At 38.0% G+C, this 21102-nt stretch overlaps 1 protein-coding gene across 1 annotated transcript; it reads left to right on the forward strand.

Moving 5' to 3' along the window:
• Positions 1–2400: 2400 nt before the first annotated feature.
• LOC131371112 (uncharacterized) lies at positions 2401–5793 on the forward strand. The gene is made up of 5 exons (XM_058418885.1): positions 2401–2639; positions 3226–3462; positions 3629–3730; positions 4100–4177; positions 4639–5793. The coding sequence occupies exons 1-5, from the start codon at positions 2447–2449 to the stop codon at positions 4812–4814; spliced, it is 786 nt and encodes a 261-aa protein (XP_058274868.1). The 5' UTR covers positions 2401–2446; the 3' UTR covers positions 4815–5793.
• Positions 5794–21102: the final 15309 nt, after the last annotated feature.

The following is a 21102-nucleotide window of genomic DNA, read 5'->3' on the forward strand; positions in this document are numbered from 1 at the left end:
ACTTACTACATGTGCAGTTGTACAGTTTCAGCTTCATGGTCTTTTAGTGAATACTTCCTGTACATCTAATGTAGAGAATCTAATCTAATACATCTAATGTTCTTCATCAATCAAATTATGATTTAATAAAAAAAAAATCCTAAGAAAATAAAGCCTAATATATTTTAATATGTAATAATTCTGATCCTACTGCTTAACTCTGTACAGGTTTTTCTTCTCCATTATCAGTGTTAACATGTAAAGAGGTATGTTGTGGTGAAAGGCAGGATGAGTCTGGTTGTGGCGTAGCGCGCAAGCTTAGACGCAAAGTCGGATCTTTTCACCAGCCAGAACCGTTTGTACCTGTGATCGGTAAAGAATCTCCTCAGAAAAGAATTTGACTTGACATCCAAGAGCTCATCCTCTGCTGCTAAACCACGTCCACATCCTCCTCCTTTGCAGTGAATGGCTCCATTACCCATGTGCATTATGCTCATCAACATCTGAGAATCGTGATTTCATTTCCTCCTGTAGCAGATCCATGTGATGTGTGAACTCACTGCTGAAGGATTTGGGTAAATGTGCCCCAGTCTGTATGAGAAGTGATGGAAAGTGTTGTAGGTCCCATTTTATCAGTTTATTCTTTTTGAATTCCACTTTCTGCACAAATGCGTCAACAATTTTCTTGCATTCCAGAATATTTGCATCCGCACAAAAGTAGACAAAAGAATGTCCTGCTTTATTTTGGCATCTTCAATGTACTGCACATATGCAACGTGTACCGCCTCATCTGCCACATTGGAAGTTTCATCAATTTGGATAGAAAATGGATGGATCTTTAACTTTTTTTCAACCAACGTGTTCTCAACATCATTCGCCATTCTATCAATTCTGTCTTTTACTGTATTATTGGACAGAGGTACAGTTTTAAGTTTAGAAGCCACTTGTGTCCTGCACATTATTTCTGCCATTTTTACACATGCGGGTTTGAGCAGAGTTACCCCGATGGTGGGCGGCTTTTTTGACTGGGCAATCAAGAGAGCGCACTCAAAGGATGCAACCATTGCCTGTCTATTTTCATTTCCAACTTTAGACACTGCATCTCTGATGTTCTGGGGCCTATTTGATATAACAAGTTCTTTTCTCCTTTGGAAAAATTCTCGGGGTTTACCAACCATCTGTGGGTGTTTGGTGCTCTGATGTCTCCTCAGTTTGCAGGGCTTCACGCTTTCATTAGCTAGTCTCTCTCCACAGATTACACACTCAATTCTCACCTTGTCCATTGCTTGAATGAAACCGAGTTCATGATAACTGTCCAAATAAATCCTTGTTTTCTTTTTAGCACAAACATTTTCTCTTCTCCCTGGCGCTTTGACATATTCGCTTTACCGCGTCTTTTTGTTTGTCCCATGTGTGTATTTTAAGCTGCCTCTGTCTATTCCCACTCTCGCGATACACAGTGTGAAATTCGCAATGTTAGGGAAATTACTTTTCATATATTAACCATTATTAAAATATTACAAATTGAATTATAATAATAATAATAATAATATAATACAATATAAAAAAAATTTTTGTAACCCTAAAACTAGAGTGAGCTTGATGACCCCTCATAAATGTTTAGCGACCCCTGGTGGGGGTCACGACCCCTAGGTTGGGAACCACTGCTTTAACCACCTGTGCTGTTATGTTTTTCCTGACATTTTATTCCCAAATACAATTTAACAAATAAGTAAATTATCATTTGGAGACATTTACACAGATCAGAGGTGTGTTTCAGTGCCCAATAATATTAACAGAATGCTGCTGATGTTTTTCTTCATCTGCAGGTTCGCTGTTTCAGGATCATGTGGTCTGTAGATTTAATGAGAGTAATCAGTGTTATGTAGCTGTGGGACAACATCTGCAACTGCAAATACCCTGGGAGGATGGGTTTGAACTAAAGACAAACACTAGTTTAATTTTAAGATATAGAAAAACCCAAAGTTCCCCACCAACACCACGTCTCCCAAGATGGCAGTTTGTTAATGATACTAAAACTATGATACTAACCAGTGCAGAGAGGAACGACTCTGGAACATACACTTTAAACATCTATGATGTAGATGGGAGAAATAAAGGCAGTTATACTCTCCAGGTGAACATTGAAGGTAGGACCACACGACCTCTAATCACATCACACAGCACACTACAATTTAATTTAAAAATATATTAAATATAAACATTCATCCACACTATAGTCTCTCTGTCAAGATTTCTTTTTTAATTGATTTTTTTTTATGGCTCCATTAAATTCAAATGCAGAAATGTACATATTTATTTGCAGAAATAAATTTAGGGTTTTTTATGTTAGAATTTTGCATTTTTGTTTGATAATGTGTTTATTAATTTATTCTGAGGTGTTTATCTCTAATCTGCAGCTCAGGTGTCCTCAGTGAAAGTGACATACAGCTGCTTGTACCCTGGAATGAGAGTTAACTGTTCTGCTGATGGAGACAACCTTCACTTCAGCTGGTCTTCTGAGTTTAACGCGCTCCCTCAACTGGAGAATGGGACCAGCACTGTCATACTGGAACAAGACCATCAAGGAAAAGTTACCTGCCATGTAGAAAATCACGTCAGTCATGACCACAATACTGTTGAACTTCACCAATGTCCTGGTGAGTCTGTCTTTTATAAAGAATGATTTGATGAACAAAAATCCAATGAAGGAGTTTGTGAATACAGAGAGAAAACAGACAGATGTCTGGTAAAACAAGCTGCGTTTACCCCACTTGCACCCAGACCAGAAAAAATTCTGCCCAATCTCAAAACATTGTGAGAACATTCTTATGAATATCATTTATTTATTTTTAAATCTCCTGTGCTGTTATCTATATTGTTTGTCTGCCTTTATTTTATTCAAAAGAAAAACACATTACAGAGCACACTACAAGTGATTTCATAAACATATGAAATCTAAATATTCATCCACACAACAGAGTCTCTCAAGCTTTCTTTTTATATTTTATTTTTTATTCATGCAAATGAGGCTTCATCTAATTAAAAATGCAGACATGCACATACTTAACAAAACAACAACAAAAAAATCTAGACTATTAATGTTGTTAGAAATTAAATATTTATTTGTCACATCTATATTTGAGTTTATCTTGCTGTGTTTTTGATTTGTTCTTGCATTTTTGTATGATTACCAGTTTAACTCTCATGGTGTCTGTAGTAATAGTGTTTATCTCTAATCTACAGCCAGGGTGTCCTCAGTGAAATTGTCCTACAGCTGCTTGTTTCTTAAGGTCAGGAAAGTGTACTGTTCTGCTGATGGAGACAACCTCCACTTCAGCTGGACTTCTGGATCAATCACTCGGTTGGAGGAAGACAACAGAACTCTCGTACTGGATAAAAAGCATAATGAAAACGTCACCTGCCATGTCGACAATCATATCAGTCGTGACCACAATTCCATCGAACTCCTGAAATGTACTGGTGAGTTTTTTTTTAAATAATAAATTCATTAACAGTTACAGTAACGATAAGGCATTACTGGCAGCATTATCACTTGGGAACATTGTTGTCAATTTCATGGCCTGAATTTCTCTTCACATATGTACACAATAAATTACTGAAATCTTTTTGTCTGTTCTTCTTGGAGATCTCATTCTGCTTATCCTGAGCTCGGTTTGTGGGATTCTCACGGTACTAGTTGTCTTAGCGTTCTGCGTCTACAAGAAGAGACAAGGTCTAAGGAGAAAAGGTCAGAAGGCATCTACACAGAGTTGGCTCAAAATCGTGAGAAATTCGTTGCCTGACACTCACAAACATTCAACCGTTAAAGTCATTTTTTTAAAAATCACATTTTAGGATTTTTGTAGTTTCTGAAATTTAATTCAGCCCATCTGACAAACAACAAGTTATTTATTTAAGATCACATATTTATTTCTTTGTGCTTGCGCTTGATCTGTATCTGTATGATCTTGTATAAATTGTACTTTATGATGATTTTATAACAGCCAATCATGTGTCAGGTGTAGAGGATAATAAAGCAGACAGTGAGTGTATTTCTGAATCTTTTGTGATCTTCTGTAGCATTATGTAGTTTAATAGATGTGTGTTTTGTTGACAGCCCCTTCTCAGGATGACAAGGAGCTTGTGTACGCGGAGGTCTCCCATACAGCCATGAACAGGACAAAGACAAGACCCAGTACGTGACTTTTGGTACATCAGTATTGAGACAGAATATAAGAAATCTGAAATGTTTATTGCTGTTTAATGTTGTGCTCTTAGTTATTAGTGCCAGTCAGTTAACCTTGTCTGGTAAGATCTTTTACATTTTAGCTAATAGTTGTTCTCCAAATCTGAGCCATGGAGTCTGAATAATCTGCAGATTATTTAGGAATTTATTTAGACCGAAGTGCAAAAGTGCAATAGAGCGTGACTTCACTCCCAGCGGTATGGATTCAGCGACTATATTTACACACATGCACACACACACACACACACACAGTTTTGTGCTGCTTAGCTCTAACATACAAAACATATGTAAACTTTGCCTCCTCTCCGCCCACAGCTAATGCTAATGCTAATGCTCCACCATATACTATGTACATGAATAAATTTTATTTCATCTGTGATTTCTCTGTGTGGTGTTGTCTTGTGGTTCAGCCCCAGTGCAGTACGAGGGTGTGGAGTACGGCACAGTGGTCACTTCCAACCAGAAGAAGAAAGAGGACGAGGTGCAGTACGGAGAGCTGGTGTTTAACACTCCTGCACAAAAGAAGAGCAAAGTGTCCAAAGTACAGGAAGAGTGTGTGTACTCAGGGGTCCAGCACAGTCAGTGAGTGACACAATCTCAGTCTGTTTCAGGATGAAGCATTAACATAGATTTTTTTTGTACAGAGCTTTGTTTCTCTGATCATCCTGGTAGAGGAAGTTGATGACATTCCACCCATACAAACTAAACTCCACTTACAGTGAAACTATTTCAGTTTCTGGTTATGCAACTGCTGATTTTTTCAAGCTGTAACTGTTTGTAACTGTTTATATGGAGTTTTACATGTGCTCACTGCATCCATGTGGTTTCCTCTGACCTCCCAAAACATGTCAGTTGGTGTATTGACTATGTTAAATTTCCCTGTGTGTGTGTGTGTGTGTGTATGAGAAAGAGAGATGCATTTCAGATGACTGTTATAGATCTCAACAAAATTTTTTATTCTTGTTTAGAAATAAAAGCTTATATATAAGTTTTGCTGTTGTTTTTTCTTGTTTTCATGCTGGTGTCATCACCATGGTCCTTAATCATAAGTAAGGCTTTTGGGACTTGATTAAAAAATTGTTTCATGATTGTAGAGAAAATAAAAAGGAAGTATCTTGTTGTATTTTTAAGTGTTAACCCACAAAGCTGCAGCTTCCTAAGCAGATCACACATTGTTTGAGTTGCTCAATTTTTTTTCAAACCAACATTTCTGCTTCTCTATTTAACAAAAGAGCTGCACATAAGAAGTGTCCATATTTTTATTTTTTAAAAAAGGTTATGCAATAAATGATGATAAATATCTAATATTGTTCAGCTGTAAATAGACTTTCAGTTTATATGATGGCTAAAACTTTCAGTGGTGTTGATTTAAATGTCTGTGGCTTGTATTTTGTCAGGAGTTTTAGGGACAGTTCCTTTCCAGACCTCTAGGGGTCTGCGTGGTGGTGCCACGCCCTTTCCTCATGTGTTTTCTCGATTTCTCACCTGTCATTTGTTTTCCCTTGATGTGCTGCTTTATATATGGTTTTTATGTTATAGTCATGTTTTGTTGAGGTTATTTAAGTTTCCATGTCATAGTTCTGGTTTACTTCTGTTACATTTAATGTAGTTGTATTTTGTTTTGTTAAATAAAAGCAGTGCTTTTTTTATTCTTGATTATTATTATTATTATTATTATTATTATTATTATTATTATTATTATTATTATTATTATTATTATTATTAATTTTGATTTATTCCTACTTTCAAGTCCTATTAAGATTAATATATCTGAAATAAACAAAATAGAAAATATCAAACTCAGGATTTCAGGATTAAATGGATGTGTAGTACTAATAAATAAAGTAAAAATATAAATGCAGATTCTATTTATTATAATGTGCAAACAGAACGTAATATGTGAACCAGGATAACTAAGCAAAAACACTAGGACTGTCACTGACTTAAAAGATACAAACATGAGGATAAGGATGAGGCACATGGTAGCATCAGTAGCAAGACCAAGACACAATGAGAAAACATGCACTTAAATGATTTGGATCTAAAGGAATAATCCAACAAAAGTGAGCATGATCATGGGGGACAACAATGATGCGGAAGTATAATGATACCTAAAAAAGGACCAGGCTGGTGTGAGAGGTTTATTGACTATGTATTACCATGTAAGTATGAGCGTGAAAAATATTTTCTCAGACAAGACGACCAAACCACAGTGGTGCTCTACCACTTCCAAGTTTCTCGCTTAAAAGTCAAGGGGCCTAGATGATGCACAGAACTTCCTCTGTTTCTCAGTAAAGTGTTATTAGTGCTGTGAAAGAGCCTCATCTTGCTTTTGTATTTGTTCATCACTCAGTACCAAGATCTCTATCAAGTACAGAGAGAGGACAGTTCTCTGGGCGAAATGAGAATACAGGTCATTTTTGGAGTCCTGTTGATTTACACCCAAGTTGCCATGGGTAGGTTTTATAGATTTATTATCTAATAATGCATGATTCTTTTACTTACTACATGTGCAGTTGTACAGTTTCAGCTTCATGGTCTTTTAGTGAATACTTCCTGTACATCAAAAGTAGAGAATGTTCTTCAATCAAATTATGAATTAGTTAAAAAAAAAATCCTAAGAAAATGAAGTCTAGTATATTTGAATATGTAATTATTCTTATTCTACATCTTAACCCTATGCAGGTTCTTCTTTTCTCTTTCATCATGAGTGTTAACATTTAGCTTTAAAGAAGTTTAAAACAACTGTTTTAAACATTAAAAGTTTAAAAGTTTTCACAGTGCAGCTTAGGGTTTGATGATCTGACCAAAATATTTAATCACAATACTTAAAGTCAGTATGCTACTACAATATGATTCTACAAGATCTGATATTTTTGGGGATTATAGAAATAGTTCAAAAAAGCACTTTTTATATGTGATTTATGTAAAAAAAATTTAAAAAGTTTGAAGTGATAAAAATGGGAATTTCTACCTCTATTTTCTTGTCTTTAGATTAGACCATCTGAAGTAAACATAGACAATTCAAAGCTGTTTAAAGGATTTTAATTAGAAAATCAACATTAACCCAAGTTGGTATATTAAGTACTGAGTCCACAATTTAATTATTAAGAAAATATATATTGTACGTAAAGACTTCCTCTGTGTTTGCTGAACATCATTGTTCCTCTACCTCTTTCAGTTTTGAGTTTTTGTTGCTGTGCTCATGGTCTTGTATTTTTGGTTTGATAATGTGTTTAGTAATTTTTTTGAAGTGTTTATCTCTAATCTGCAGCTCAGGTGTCCTCAGTGAAAGTGTCATACAGCTGCTTGCCCCCTGGAGTCATGAAAGTGAACTGTTCTGCTGATGGAGACAATCTCCACTTCAGCTGGACTTCTGATTTTATCGCTCTCCCTCAGCTGGAGAACGGGACCAGTACTGTCACACTGGAACCAGACCATGAAGCTAATCTCACCTGCCATGTAAACAATAATGTCAGCCGTAACCACAATACTGTTGAACTCCACCAATGTCCTTGGTCTTTTTTTTCATAAAGAATGATTTGATGAACAAAAATCCAATGCAGCAGTTTGTGAACACAGAGGAAAAACAGATAGAACCCAAATCATCCTGAGGACAGGCTTGACTAATCCTTCCTGTCATCATATACAGTCTTAAACAATCTCACCTGCTCCTTCACAAAGTTTGATTTATCCTTGTCACCTCTCCATAAGTTTTAACTCCAAGACAGACACTACTGAATAATTCTATTTACACATCCACAGACACTCTTGACTAACCCCACCCACTCCCACAGACACTCTTGACTAATCCTACCCACTCCCACAGACACTTGTGACTAACCCCACCCACACCCATCACATCAGTCATCTTTTAAAGAACACTCAATAGTACAAAATATATCGTTTTTATCTTTGAATACATTCAATCAAAAGATATTTGATGAAAAACATCCTAAATAAATCAAGAGTTCCACATGCAGTAAACGGTCCAATATATATTTTAAAAATGACATGTTTTCATACAGAATTGATCATAATTCTTATCTTTTCTTTTCCGTCATTAACATGGAGCTTTAAATAAGTCTAAAGCAATCTGACAAAAATATTTAATCACAATACTTAAAGACAATATGCTACTACAATATAATTCTACAACATTGTATATTTATCGTATTGTTTTTTAATGTTTCTGCAAATGTTTCTGCAAATGGAACATCAAACTGTGATGGCTAAAGGACTGCATCAGAGCATCTCCAAAACTGCAGCTTTTGTGGGGTGTTCCCAGTCTGCAGTGGTCAGTAGCTTTCAAAAATGGTCCAAGAATGGAACAGTGGCCTGTGTGGTCCGATCTAACAGATGAGCTACTGTTACTCAAATTGCTGAAGAATTTAATGTTGGTTCTAATAGAAAGGTGTCAGAATATACAGTGCATCACAGTTTGTTGTGTATGGGGCTGCATAGCCGCAGACCAGTCAGGGTGCCCACGCTGACCCCTTTGCACCACCAAAGGCATGGGCATGTGAGCATCAGAACTGGACCACGGAACAATGGAAGAAGGTGGCCTGGTCTGATGAATGATCTTTTGTTTTACATCATGTGGATGGCTGGGTGTGTGTGCATCGCTTACCTGCGGAAAACATGGCACCAGGATGCAAAATGAGGACCAACACAATATTAGGTCATAATGTTATGCCTGATTGATGTATTTTATAATTAAAATTTCTTTGGGGAAAAAAATGATTTATTTCAATGGGAACACAATTTTTAGTGAAAAACAACAGTTTGCTGAAATAGCATTTATTTATCCTTAATTCACTGATGCTTTTATAAATATTGTTTTCCTGTCTTTTTTTTTTTTCAGAAAAAAATCCAATATAAAATATCGCTGCAAGCAGCAATGATGGGCCCTTGCACTATGGGCCATCACTACACGGTGCCATCGCCACCCAGGCGCACCAGACACAGTGAGCACAGTGGGTACATGCATTAAAAGGGGAAATACCAAAAGAACAAGAGTGACAATTTGGGTCTAATGAAAGTGATCACAGCAAAGTCCACTGATGGCAAAACGAAAACTGACTTTCCTTCTAAACTATATAAGGACAAAAGGGACAGTTTGGGTGTAATGAAACAGATCATAGCAATGTCCAGTGATGTCAAAAGGGACAAAATGACTCTCCCTCTAAACTGTATTACTATATCAGTTTATATATATATATATATATATATATATATATATATTTATATATATATATATATATGGAGAGAGAGAGAGAGAGAGAGAGAGAGAGAGAGAGTCACCCAGAAAAATGGGACACGTATACATTTGTAAGCAATGTATACACATTTATACAATGTATACCCATTTCAGGATTTAAGAAATTTTTTTACACAAAAATTTGTATAAATATTTAATCACTAAATTTATTGCTATACGTTTTAGATTGTTTTTTATGATAATATTATGATAATATTATTAATATTATACTAATATTATTTACATCATACTATAAAGTGTATGTACATTTTTTGGTTGACTCTGTATATATGAATTGTGAAAATGAAGCAATATTGTAAAGAAATTAAAATAAAGGGGAAAGAGCCTCTAGTGGACATAGTCTAGTACTGCTGGAGTCAGGCCAAAACCATGTCCAGTCAATGGACTGATGAATGTAAAAATTTGTTGTGAGCCGTTTGAGTGTCACAAAATCATGAAACTAAGCAGAATTACTCACAACCAGTTGTTCTTTCTATGTAAAAAATTTTGAAACATTAGGGCTTTCCACTGTTAAGATATAAGAACATAAATTATCTTCTATTATGTCCTGACAATAGCAACATCATTCAAAATATCACAAATTCCTTCACAGTTTCACATCAGCCATGTCCTGACATTATTCTGACTGATTTTCAACCAAATCAGGTGAAAGTAAGGGAAAACATTAGAGATTTCTAAAAGTGACACACGTCCTGCTGCCAGTTGGTGGCGCTATGACTGACACTGACAGTACTCATGTCCATGTGATCAGCTTTCTTCTCTTAACATAAATTTGAGGTTTGATGTACATCACACAATATACACCGAAGACATTAGCCACTTCCTGTTTCCTTTTATTCGTCATAAGTTTAAGGGCTCCTCACGGCTGAACCGTTTGAGATATCAAAAATTCCTTATCAACTTTAGATCCTCAATGTCGTCCGATCATATTGGACCCTGTTTGGTCAAAATCATACAAATCCCTTAGGAGGACTATATCAAATTCCACTGGGTGCGTTTTTCAAACATCCCAAAATAACTGACTTCCTGTTATGCAGATCCCATGACAGGTGGATGAACGTCATTTAGCTCAATGAGAACTAAATGTATACCGGATCTCATGCATATACGTCCAAGTGAATATGAGCTGTGCAGATATACTGTATATATAAATAAATAAATAAATATATATATATATATAAATGACATGTTGACAAACAGAATTGATCCTAATGCTTAACCCTGTGCAGCCTTTTCTTTTCCATCATCAGTGTTAACATGTAGCTTTAAAAAAATCTAAAGCAATCTGACAAAAATATCTAATCATAATACTTAAGACAATATGCTACTTCAATATGATTCTACAACATTCTGTATGTATTGTTAGATTTTGCTGTATTTGGCTAAGCAGTGGTTTGGGTGGCTCGCCAATGTATCAGATTTCTCTAGTACATAAAATAAGTAAGCTTGACCAGAGTTCTTGTGAGGAGAAGAATTTATTGAAGGTAGCAGTGTAGCGGGTCTTCAACAGTGGTGTTAGCTGGTCGGTCTTCAAAGTATCTTAACCCAAAGATCTGTCAGTGAGACAGATCTTTATACAAGAATACAGAACTGTAAGGACCTCCTGTGGAGGGTCCTCAATACACAAAAGTGAATGTCCTTTGTGTGTGTCATCTGGACCACACCCATCTCCTGTATGGGCCATCTTGATGAAACTCCCACAGACACAGCTGATTGTTTCTGAGAGGCAGTCACAATGTAAATGTATTTGATTAATGATAACATAATCTTTCAATCCCCCCTTTGATCATTTTTGATCACTTTTTATGAATCATGAATACAGCATTCTGTATACAGGCTCCATTACTTAAAATGACAGAATAAGAGCTCCTGGTGAAGTATGAATCCTTTTGAATGATTGAGTCCATTTTTTTTTAATTTTCCCATTTCAATCTTGTGGAAGTGGTGGATGTTGCTGTGTTATGCGGATGTCCAGGCATGTCCATCTTGGTGGCCAGTGCAGTAGGGTCCAAGCGTTGAATGTCCTTGCTCTTCCTTTGAAACGCTGGAACACCTGCAATCACACACAAGAGAAAAAAGGGGAAAAGATTTTAAGTAAATCATGCTTAACTACCACTAAAGCTGTCCCTGTTTAAGGTTGGCAGGACACTATAGTGTTTATCAGTGGTGGAATGTTCATGTCTTCATCCTCAGGGGACAAGCTAGAGCCTAAAATCCGTAGTCCTGAAACAACTGCCATCTATCCCTAATCTCTAGGCGTATTAGATAATTTGCAATGGTTCACATGAATTTATTTATTTTTCCCTGTTATCTTAACTGTTGGATTTGTTACTAAAACTACCTCAGATTTTTATGATTTTAATTGATCTGAGTGGGACCATCTCTTAACATGTTGTTGGTCTTTTTGGTAGAGCTTGCAAACTGAATCTCTTCAGTTCTTTACAATTACCTCATCACTAATTTCACCTTTGTGATGATGCACATCCTGACCAAAATACATCTTATTTTTCTGACCGTGCCAAATTTGCTGAGTGGCTTGGTGATAAATAGCAGGCAAGGAGTTACACATGTTGTTGAGCTTCTTAACCAGTCTGTTTACAGTAGTCTGTAACTGATTTAAATCAATTTTTCGGCCTGTTCTCTGATAGGAAAATGTGCATTCACAAACCCAATGTCCTTCTTTTTTGCAATAATTGAATCTTCCTTTTTTTTTTTGTGTGTGTGTATATTTATGACCTTTCTTTTCTTGAACATCACTTCCCATGATCTGGTTAATGTGTGTTAAGAGTTCTGAGCTTGACCTCATGTATTCTTTCGATTTTTGTTGACCACTCAATAATTTGATTGAAAGCTGTTCCAAAACTATCCCATTCATCATATCAAATTTTGAGGGCTCTTGAGATTTCAGGTTTCAGTCCATTCACAAATTAAGTTTTTATAAACATGCTAGTATCCTTGTCCAGATCCTTACTGTTATTTAAACCAGCATGCTCTAGCCAGGTTTGTCTAAAGCATTCTTCAAACTCTCAACAAATAAGTAAATAATCAACTGAAGAAGATAAACACACAATTCTGAAGTTTACACAGATCAGAGGTGTTTCAGTGTGCAATAATATTAACAGAATGCTGATGATTTTTTTCTTCCTCTGCAGGTTCACTGTTTCAGGATCCTGCTGTCTGTAGATTTACTCAGAGGAATCAGTGTTATGTAGCTGTGGGACAACATCTGCAACTGCAAATGCCCTGGGAGGATGGGTTTTGACCTAAATTCCACTAGTTTAATTTTTAGATATAGAAAAACCCAAAGTTCCCCACCAACACCACCTCTCACAAGATGGCAGTAACTATGATACTAACCAGTGTAGAGAGGAACGACTCTGGAACATACACTTTACACATCTTTGATGTAGATGGGAGAAATAAAGGGATTTACAATCTCCAGGTGAACATTGAAGGTAGGACCACACAACCTCTAATCACATCACACAGCACACTACAATTTAATTTAAAAATATATAAAATATAAACATTCATCTACACCATAGTCTTTTTAAGATTTCCTTTTATATTTTATTTTTTTATTCATGCAAATGAGGCCCCATCTAATTAAAAATACAAACGTATGCATTTTTGGTTTGATAATGTGTTTATTGATTCATTCTGACATGTTTATCTCTAATCTACAGCCAGGGTGTCCTCAGTGAAATTGTCCTACAGCTGCTTGTTTCTTAAGGTCAGGAAAGTGTACTGTTCTGCTGATGGAGACAACCTCCACTTCAACTGGACTTCTGGATCAATCACTCGATTGGACGAAGACAACAGAACTCTCGTACTGGATAAAAAGCATAATGAAAACGTTACCTGCCATGTCGACAATCATATCAGTCGTGACCACAATTCCATCGAACTCCTGAAATGTACTGGTGAGTTTTTTTTTTAATAATAAATTCATTAACAGTTACAGTAACGATAAGGCATTACTGGCAGCATTATCACTTGGGAACATTGTTGTCAATTTCATGGCCTGAATTTCTCTTCACATATGTACACAATAAATTACTGAAATCATTTTGTCTGTTCTTCTTGGAGATCTCATTCTGCTTATCCTGAGCTCGGTTTGTGGGATTCTCATGGTACTAGTTGTCTTAGCGTTCTGTGTCTACAAGAAGAGACAAGGTCTAAGGAGAAAAGGTCAGAAGGCATCTACACAGAGTTGGCTCAAAAACGTGTGAAATTCGTTGCCTGACACTCACAAACATTCAACCGTTAAAGTCACTTTTTTAAAATCATATTTTAGGATTTTTGTACTTTCTGAAATTTAATTCAGCCCATCTGACAAACAACAAGTTACTCATACACTATATTGCCAAAAGTATTCGCTCACCTGCCTTGACTCGCATATGAACTTAAGCGACATCCCATTCCTAATCCATAGGGTTCAATATGACGTCGGTCCACCCTTTGCAGCTATAACAGCTTCAACTCTTCTGGGAAGGCTGTCCACAAGGTTTAGGAGTGTGTTTATGGGAATTTTTGACCATTCTTCCAGAAGCACATTTGTGAGGTCAGGCACTGATGTTGGACGAGAAGGCCTGGCTCTCAGTCTCCGCTCTAATTCATCCCAAAGGTGTTCTATCGGGTTGAGGTCAGGACTCTGTGCAGGCCAATCAAGTTCATCCACACCAGACTCTGTCATCCATGTCTTTATGGACCTTGCTTTGTGCACTGGTGCACAGTCATGTTGGAAGAGGAAGGGGCCAGCTCCAAACTGTTCCCACAAAGTTGGGAGCATGGAATTGTCCAAAATGTCTTGGTATGCTGAAGCATTCCGAGTTCCTTTCACTGGAACTAAGGGGCCAAGCCCAGCTCCTGAAAAACAACCCCACACCATAATCCCCCCTCCACCAAACTTTACACTTGGCACAATGCAGTCAGACAAGTACCGTTCTCCTGGCAACCGCCAAACCCAGACTCGTCCATCAGATTGCCAGATGGAGAAACGCGATTCGTCACTCCAGAGAACGCGTCTCCACTGCTCTAGAGTCCAGTGGCGGCGTGCTTTACACCACTGCATCCGACGCTTTGCATTGCACTTGGTGATGTATGGCTTGGATGCAGCTGCTCGGCCATGGAAACCCATTCCATGAAGCTCTCTACGCACTGTTCTTGAGCTAATCTGAAGGCCACATGAAGTTTGGAGGTCTGTAGCGATTGACTCTGCAGAAAGTTGGCGACCGCTTCGCACTATGCGCCTCAGCATCCGCTGACCCTGCTCCGTCAGTTTACGTGGCCTACCACTTCGTGGCTGAGTTGCTGTCGTTCCCAAACACTTCCACGTTCTTATAATACAGCTGACAGTTGACTGTGGAATATTTAGGAGCGAGGAAATTTCACGACTGGATTTGTTGCACAGGTGGCATCCTATCACAGTTCCACGCTGGAATTCACTGAGCTCCTGAGAGCGACCCATTCTTTCACAAATGTTTGTAAAAACAGTCTGCATGCCTAGGTGCTTGATTTTATACACCTGTGGCCATGGAAGTGGTTGGAACACCTGATTCTGATTATTTGGATGGGTGAGCGAATACTTTTGGCAATATAGTGTATAAGATCACATATTTATTTTTTTGTGCTTGCGCTTGATCTGTATCTGTATGATCTTGTATAAATTGTACTTTATGATGATTTTATAACAACCAATCATGTGTCAGGTGTAGAGGATAATAAAGCAGACAGTGAGTGTATTTCTGAATCTTTTGTGATCTTCTGTAGCATTATGTAGTTTAATAGATGTGTGTTTTGTTGACAGCCTCTTCTCAGGATGACAAGGAGCTTGTGTATGCAGAATAATGCTGTTTATTGTTGTGCTCTTAGTTATTAGTGCCAGTCAGTTAACCTTGTCTGGTAAGATCTTTTACATTTTAGCTAATAGTTGTTCTCCAAATCTGAGCCATGGAGTCTGAATAATCTGCAGATTATTTAGGAATTTATTTAGACAAAAGTGTAATAGAAGATAGAATCAAGCGTGACTTCACTCCCAGCAATGTGGATTAATTTGAATGTGTGCTTCCTTTGACTGCATTCTACACCATTTTTAACTTAGGCAGACTCTCATTTCAGTGACTGTATTTACACACACACACAATTTTGTGCTGCTCAGCTCTGACATATTTAACATATGTAAACTTGCAGTAATAAGACCTCACCTCCTCTCCACCCACAGCTAATGCTCAACCATGCCCCCCCACCCCCTGATGCCATACTCTCGTATGTGAAAATCCCAGGAGATCAACAGTTTTTGAAACAGTCATGAAATCTCACCTGGAACCAAAATCATGCCATAGTCAAAGTCACTGAAATGATTTTGCTGCAATCAAAGTCACTAATGGAAGCTCTTTACCCATTTTTTTTTACATGACTTGCATGCCTGGTACTGCTGCTATTTGATTAGATAATTGTATAATTGATCAGGAGTTATAGTTATGAAATCTACCATTTTATAAGTTAAAAGTTTGCTTAATACTGTGTACATGAATAAATTTAATTTCATCTGTGATTTCTCTGTGTGGTGTTGTCTTGTGGTTCAGCCCCAGTGCAGTACGAGGGTGTGGAGTACGGCACAGTGGTCACTTCCAACCAGAAGAAGAAAGAGGACGAGGTGCAGTACGGAGAGCTGGTATTTAACACTCCTGTACAAAAGAAGAGCAAAGTGTCCAAAGTACAGGAAGAGTGTGTGTACTCAGGGGTCCAGCACAGTCAGTGAGTGTCACAATCTCAGCCTTTGTACAGAGCTTTGTTTCTCTGATCATCCTGGTAGAGGAAGTTGATGACATTCCACCCATACAAACTAAACTCCACTTACAGTGAAACTATTTCAGTATCTGGTTATCCAATTGCTGATTTTTTCAGGCTGAACAGCAGAACAATGGTTTGTCCGTCTTGCTTTCTAGAACTCAGGTAACTGTTTGTGTGGAGTTTTACATGTGCTCACTGCATCCATGTGGTTTCCTCTGACCTCCCAAAACATGTCAGTTGGTGTATTGGCTATGCAAAATTTCCCTGTGTGTGTGTGTGTGTGTGTGTGTGTGTGTGTACATGTGTGAGATGCATTGAGGAGGATTGTTATAGACTCTGCATATAGACTATAGATGTTTATACACTAAACAGTGTTTATAGTTAGTTATTTATTTTAATCAAAAACACCCATCACTGATTCTGTACTCACAGCACAAAAAGGTATCTTAACAAATATCTTCATTCTTGTTTAGAAATAAAGGCTTATATATATGTTTTGCTTAATTTTTTTCTTGTTTTCAAGCTTGTGCCACCACCATGGTCCTTAATCATAAGTAAGGCCTTTGGGATTAAAAATTGTTTAATGATTGTAGAGAAAATAAAAAGGAAGTTTCTTGTAGTTTTAACTGTTAACCCACAAAGCTGCAGCTTCATAAGCAGATCACACACTATTTGAGTTGAGCAATTTTTTTTCAAACCGACATTTCTGCTTCTCTATTTAACAAAAGAGCTGCACATAATAAGTGTCCATATTTTATTTAAAAAAACACAGTTAGGTGAGTAAAATAAATGATCAAAATGTCTAATTTTGTTCAGCTTTAAATAGACTTTCATTTTATATGATGGTTAAAACTTTCAGTGGTGTTGATTTTAAATGTCTGTGGCTTGTATTTTGTCAGGATTTATTGGGACAGTTCCTTTCCAGACCTCTAGGGGTCCTGACAAGTGGTTTATTTATTATTGTTAATCCTATGTTGGTGGTGCCACGCCCTTTCCTCATGTGTTTTCTCGATTTCTCATGGGTCCCTTGTTTTCCTTTGATGTGCTGCTTTATATATGTTTGTCCTTCTGTCGTGGTCAGTGTCAGTCATTATGTTTATATACACTATATTGCCAAAAGTATTCGCTCACCCATCCAAATAAACAGAATCAGGTGTTCCAATCACTTCCATGGCCACAGGTGTATAAAATCAAGCACCTAGGCATGCAGACTGTTTTTACAAACATTTGTGAAAGAACGGGTCGCTCTCAGGAGCTCAGTGAATTCCAGCGTGGAACTGTGATAGGATGCCACCTGTGCAACAAATCCAGTCGTGAAATTTCCTCGATCCTAAATATTCCACAGTCAACTGTCAGCTGTATTATAAGAACGTGGAAGTGTTTGGGAACGACAGCAACTCAGCCACGAAGTGGTAGGCCACGTAAACTGACGGAGCGGGGTCAGCAGATGCTGAGGCGCATAGTGCGAAGAGGTCGCCAACTTTCTGCAGAGTCAATCGCTACAGACCTCCAAACTTCATGTGGCCTTCAGATTAGCTCAAGAACAGTGCGCAGAGAGCTTCATGGAATGGGTTTCCATGGCCGAGCAGCTGCATCCAAGCCATACATCACCAAGTGCAATGCAAAGCGTCGGATGCAGTGGTGTAAAGCACGCCGCCACTGGACTCTAGAGCAGTGGAGACACGTTCTCTGGAGTGACGAATCGCGCTTCTCCATCTGGCAATCTCATGGACGAGTCTGGGTTTGGCGGTTGCCAGGAGAACGGTACTTGTATGACTGCATTGTGCCAAGTGTAAAGTTTGGTGGAGGGGGGATTATGGTGTGGGGTTGTTTTTCAGGAGCTGGACTTGGTCCCTTAGTTCCAGTGAAAGGAACTCGGAATGCTTCAGCATACCAAGACATTTTGGACAATTCCATGCTCCCAACTTTGTGGGAACAGTTTGGAGCTAGCCCCTTCCTCTTCCAACATGACTGTGCACCAGTGCACAAAGCAAGGTCCATAAAGACATGGATGACAGAGTCTGGTGTGGATGAACTTGACTGGCCTGCACAGAGTCCTGACCTCAACCTGATAGAACACCTTTGGGATGAATTAGAGCGGAGACTGAGAGCCAGGCCTTCTCGTCCAACATCAGTGTGTGACCTCACAAATGCGCTTCTGGAAGAATGGTCAAAAATTCCCATAAACACACTCCTAAACCTTGTGGACAGCCTTCCCAGAAGAGTTGAAGCTGTTATAGCTGCAAAGGGTGGACCGATGTCATATTGAACCCTATGGATTAGGAATGGGATGTCACTTAAGTTCATATGCGAGTCAAGGCAGGTGAGTGAATACTTTTGGCAACATAGTGTATGTGTGGACGTAACGGTGTGTGTGTGCTGTAAGGCCAGATGCTTTTATGTTATGTTATGGTACATTTAATGTAGTTGTATTTTGTTTTGTTAAATAAAAGCAATGCTTTTAAAAAACGTTCATTTATTATTTTTATTTTTATTTTTATAATAATAATAATAATAATAATAATAATTATTATTATTATTATTATTATTATTATTATTATTGGAATGGAATTTTGATTTATTCCTACTTTCAGGTCCTATTAAATTAATATATCTGAAATAAACAAGGATTTCAGGATTAAATGGATGTGTAGTACTAATAAACAAAGGCGGATATAAATGCAGATTCTATTTATTATAATGTGCAAACAGAACTTAATATGTGAACCAGGATAACTAAGCAAAACACTAGGACTGTCACTGACTTAAACGATACAAACATGAGGACAAGGATGAGGCACATGGTAGCATCAGTAGCAAGACCAAGACACAATGAGAAAACATGCACTTAAATGATTTGGAACTAAAGGAATGATCCAACAAAGGTGAGCATGATCATGGGGGAAATGGAAAACACAATAATGATGAGACAACAAAGATGTGGAACTATGACGTTGCCTAAAAAAAGGACCAGGCTGTTGTGAGAGGTTTATTGACCATGTATGACCATGTAAGTATGAGCGTGAAAAATATTTACTCAGACAAGACGACCAAACCACAGTGGTGCTCTACCACTTCCAAGTTTCTTGCTTAAACGTCAAGTGGCCTAGATGATGCACGGAACTTCCTCTGTTTCTCAGTAAAGTGTTATTAGTGCTGTGAAAGAGCTTCATCTTGCTTTTGTAGTTGTTCATCACTCAGTACCAAGAACTATCAAGTACAGAGAGAGGACGGTTCTCTGGGCGAAATGAGAATACAGGTCATTTTTGGAGTCCTGTTGATTTACACCCAAGTTGCCATGGGTAGGTTTTATAGGTTTTATTATCTAATAATGCATGGTTCTTTTACTTACTGTGCAGTTGTACAATTTTAGCTTCATGTTCTTTTAGTGAATACTTCCTGTACATCAAAAGTAATGTTCTTCATCAATAAAATTATTATTTAGTAAAAAAAAAAAAATCCTAAGAAATTGAAGTCTAACATATTTTAATATGTAATTATTCTGATCCTACGTCTTTACCCTGTGCAGGTTTTTCTTTTCCATCATCAGTGTTAACACGTAGCTTTAAAGGACTCTAAAACAAATGCAGTTTTCATAGTGCAGCTTAGGGATTGGCGATCTGACAAAAAATATTTAACCACAGTACTTAAAATCAATATGCTACTACAATATGATTCTACGATATCTGATCTTTTGGGGATTATTTTATATTTCCGTTGACTTACAGGGCGCTGGTGGAAATTCGGCTACTGTTGGTCGAAGAAGTAGAGGAGGAAGGAGAGTGCGTAGATAGAGAGAGAAGAGGAAAGGTAAGAGTGTAGGACTGAGAATAGGAACTGTGAATATTAGTACTATGACAGGGAAAGGTAGAGAGCTGGCTGATATGATGGAGAAAAGGAAGGTGGATATACGGTGTGTACAGGAGACCAGGTGGAAGGGTAGCAAGGCTCGTAGTATAGTAGCAGGATTCAAGCTGTTTTATTATGGTGCGGATAGTAAGAGAAATGGGGTAGGTGTGGTCCTGAAGGAGGAGTTTGTGAGGAATGTTCTGGAGGTGAAGAAAGTGTCAGACAGGGTGATGAGTCTGAGGTTAGAGGTTGAAGGGATGATGTTGAATGTTGTTAGTGGTTATGCCCCACAGGTAGGTTGTGAGTTAGAGGAGAAAGAGAGATTCTGGAGTGAATGAGATGAGGTGATAGAGAGTATTCCAACAGGTGAGAGAGTGGTGATAGAAGCAGATTTTAATGGACATGTTGGTGAGGGGAACACAGGTGATGAGGAGGTGATGGGCAAGTTTGGAGTTAAGGAAAGGAACCTTGAAGGACAGATGGTAGTGGACTTTGCTAAGAGGATGGACATGGCTGTGGTTAACACTTATTTTCAGAAGAGGGAGGAGCATAGAGTGACTTACAAGAGTGGAGGTAGGAGCACACAGGTAGACTACATCCTATGTAGAAGTGGCAATCTGAAAGAGATTAGTGACTGTAAAGTGGTAGTGGGAGAGAGTGTAGCCAGACAGCATAGAATGGTGGTGTGTAGGATGACTTTGACGTGCTGGGTGTGTCATCTGGAAGGAGGAAAGAAGATAAGGAGACTTGGTGGTGGAATGAGGAAGTTCAGGATAGTATTCAAAGGAAGAGGTTAGCCAAGAAGAAGTGGGACACGGACAGGACTGAAGAGAATAGACAGGAATACAAGGAGTTACAGCGCAGAGTGAAGAGGGAGGTGTCTAAAGCCAAGCAGAAGGCGTATGATGAGTTGTACACTAGGTTAGACAATAGAGAAGGAGAGAAGGAC

Source organism: Hemibagrus wyckioides, linkage group LG02 (assembly GCF_019097595.1).
Source record: "Hemibagrus wyckioides isolate EC202008001 linkage group LG02, SWU_Hwy_1.0, whole genome shotgun sequence".
In the NCBI taxonomy this organism is placed as follows: Eukaryota; Metazoa; Chordata; class Actinopteri; order Siluriformes; family Bagridae; genus Hemibagrus; species Hemibagrus wyckioides.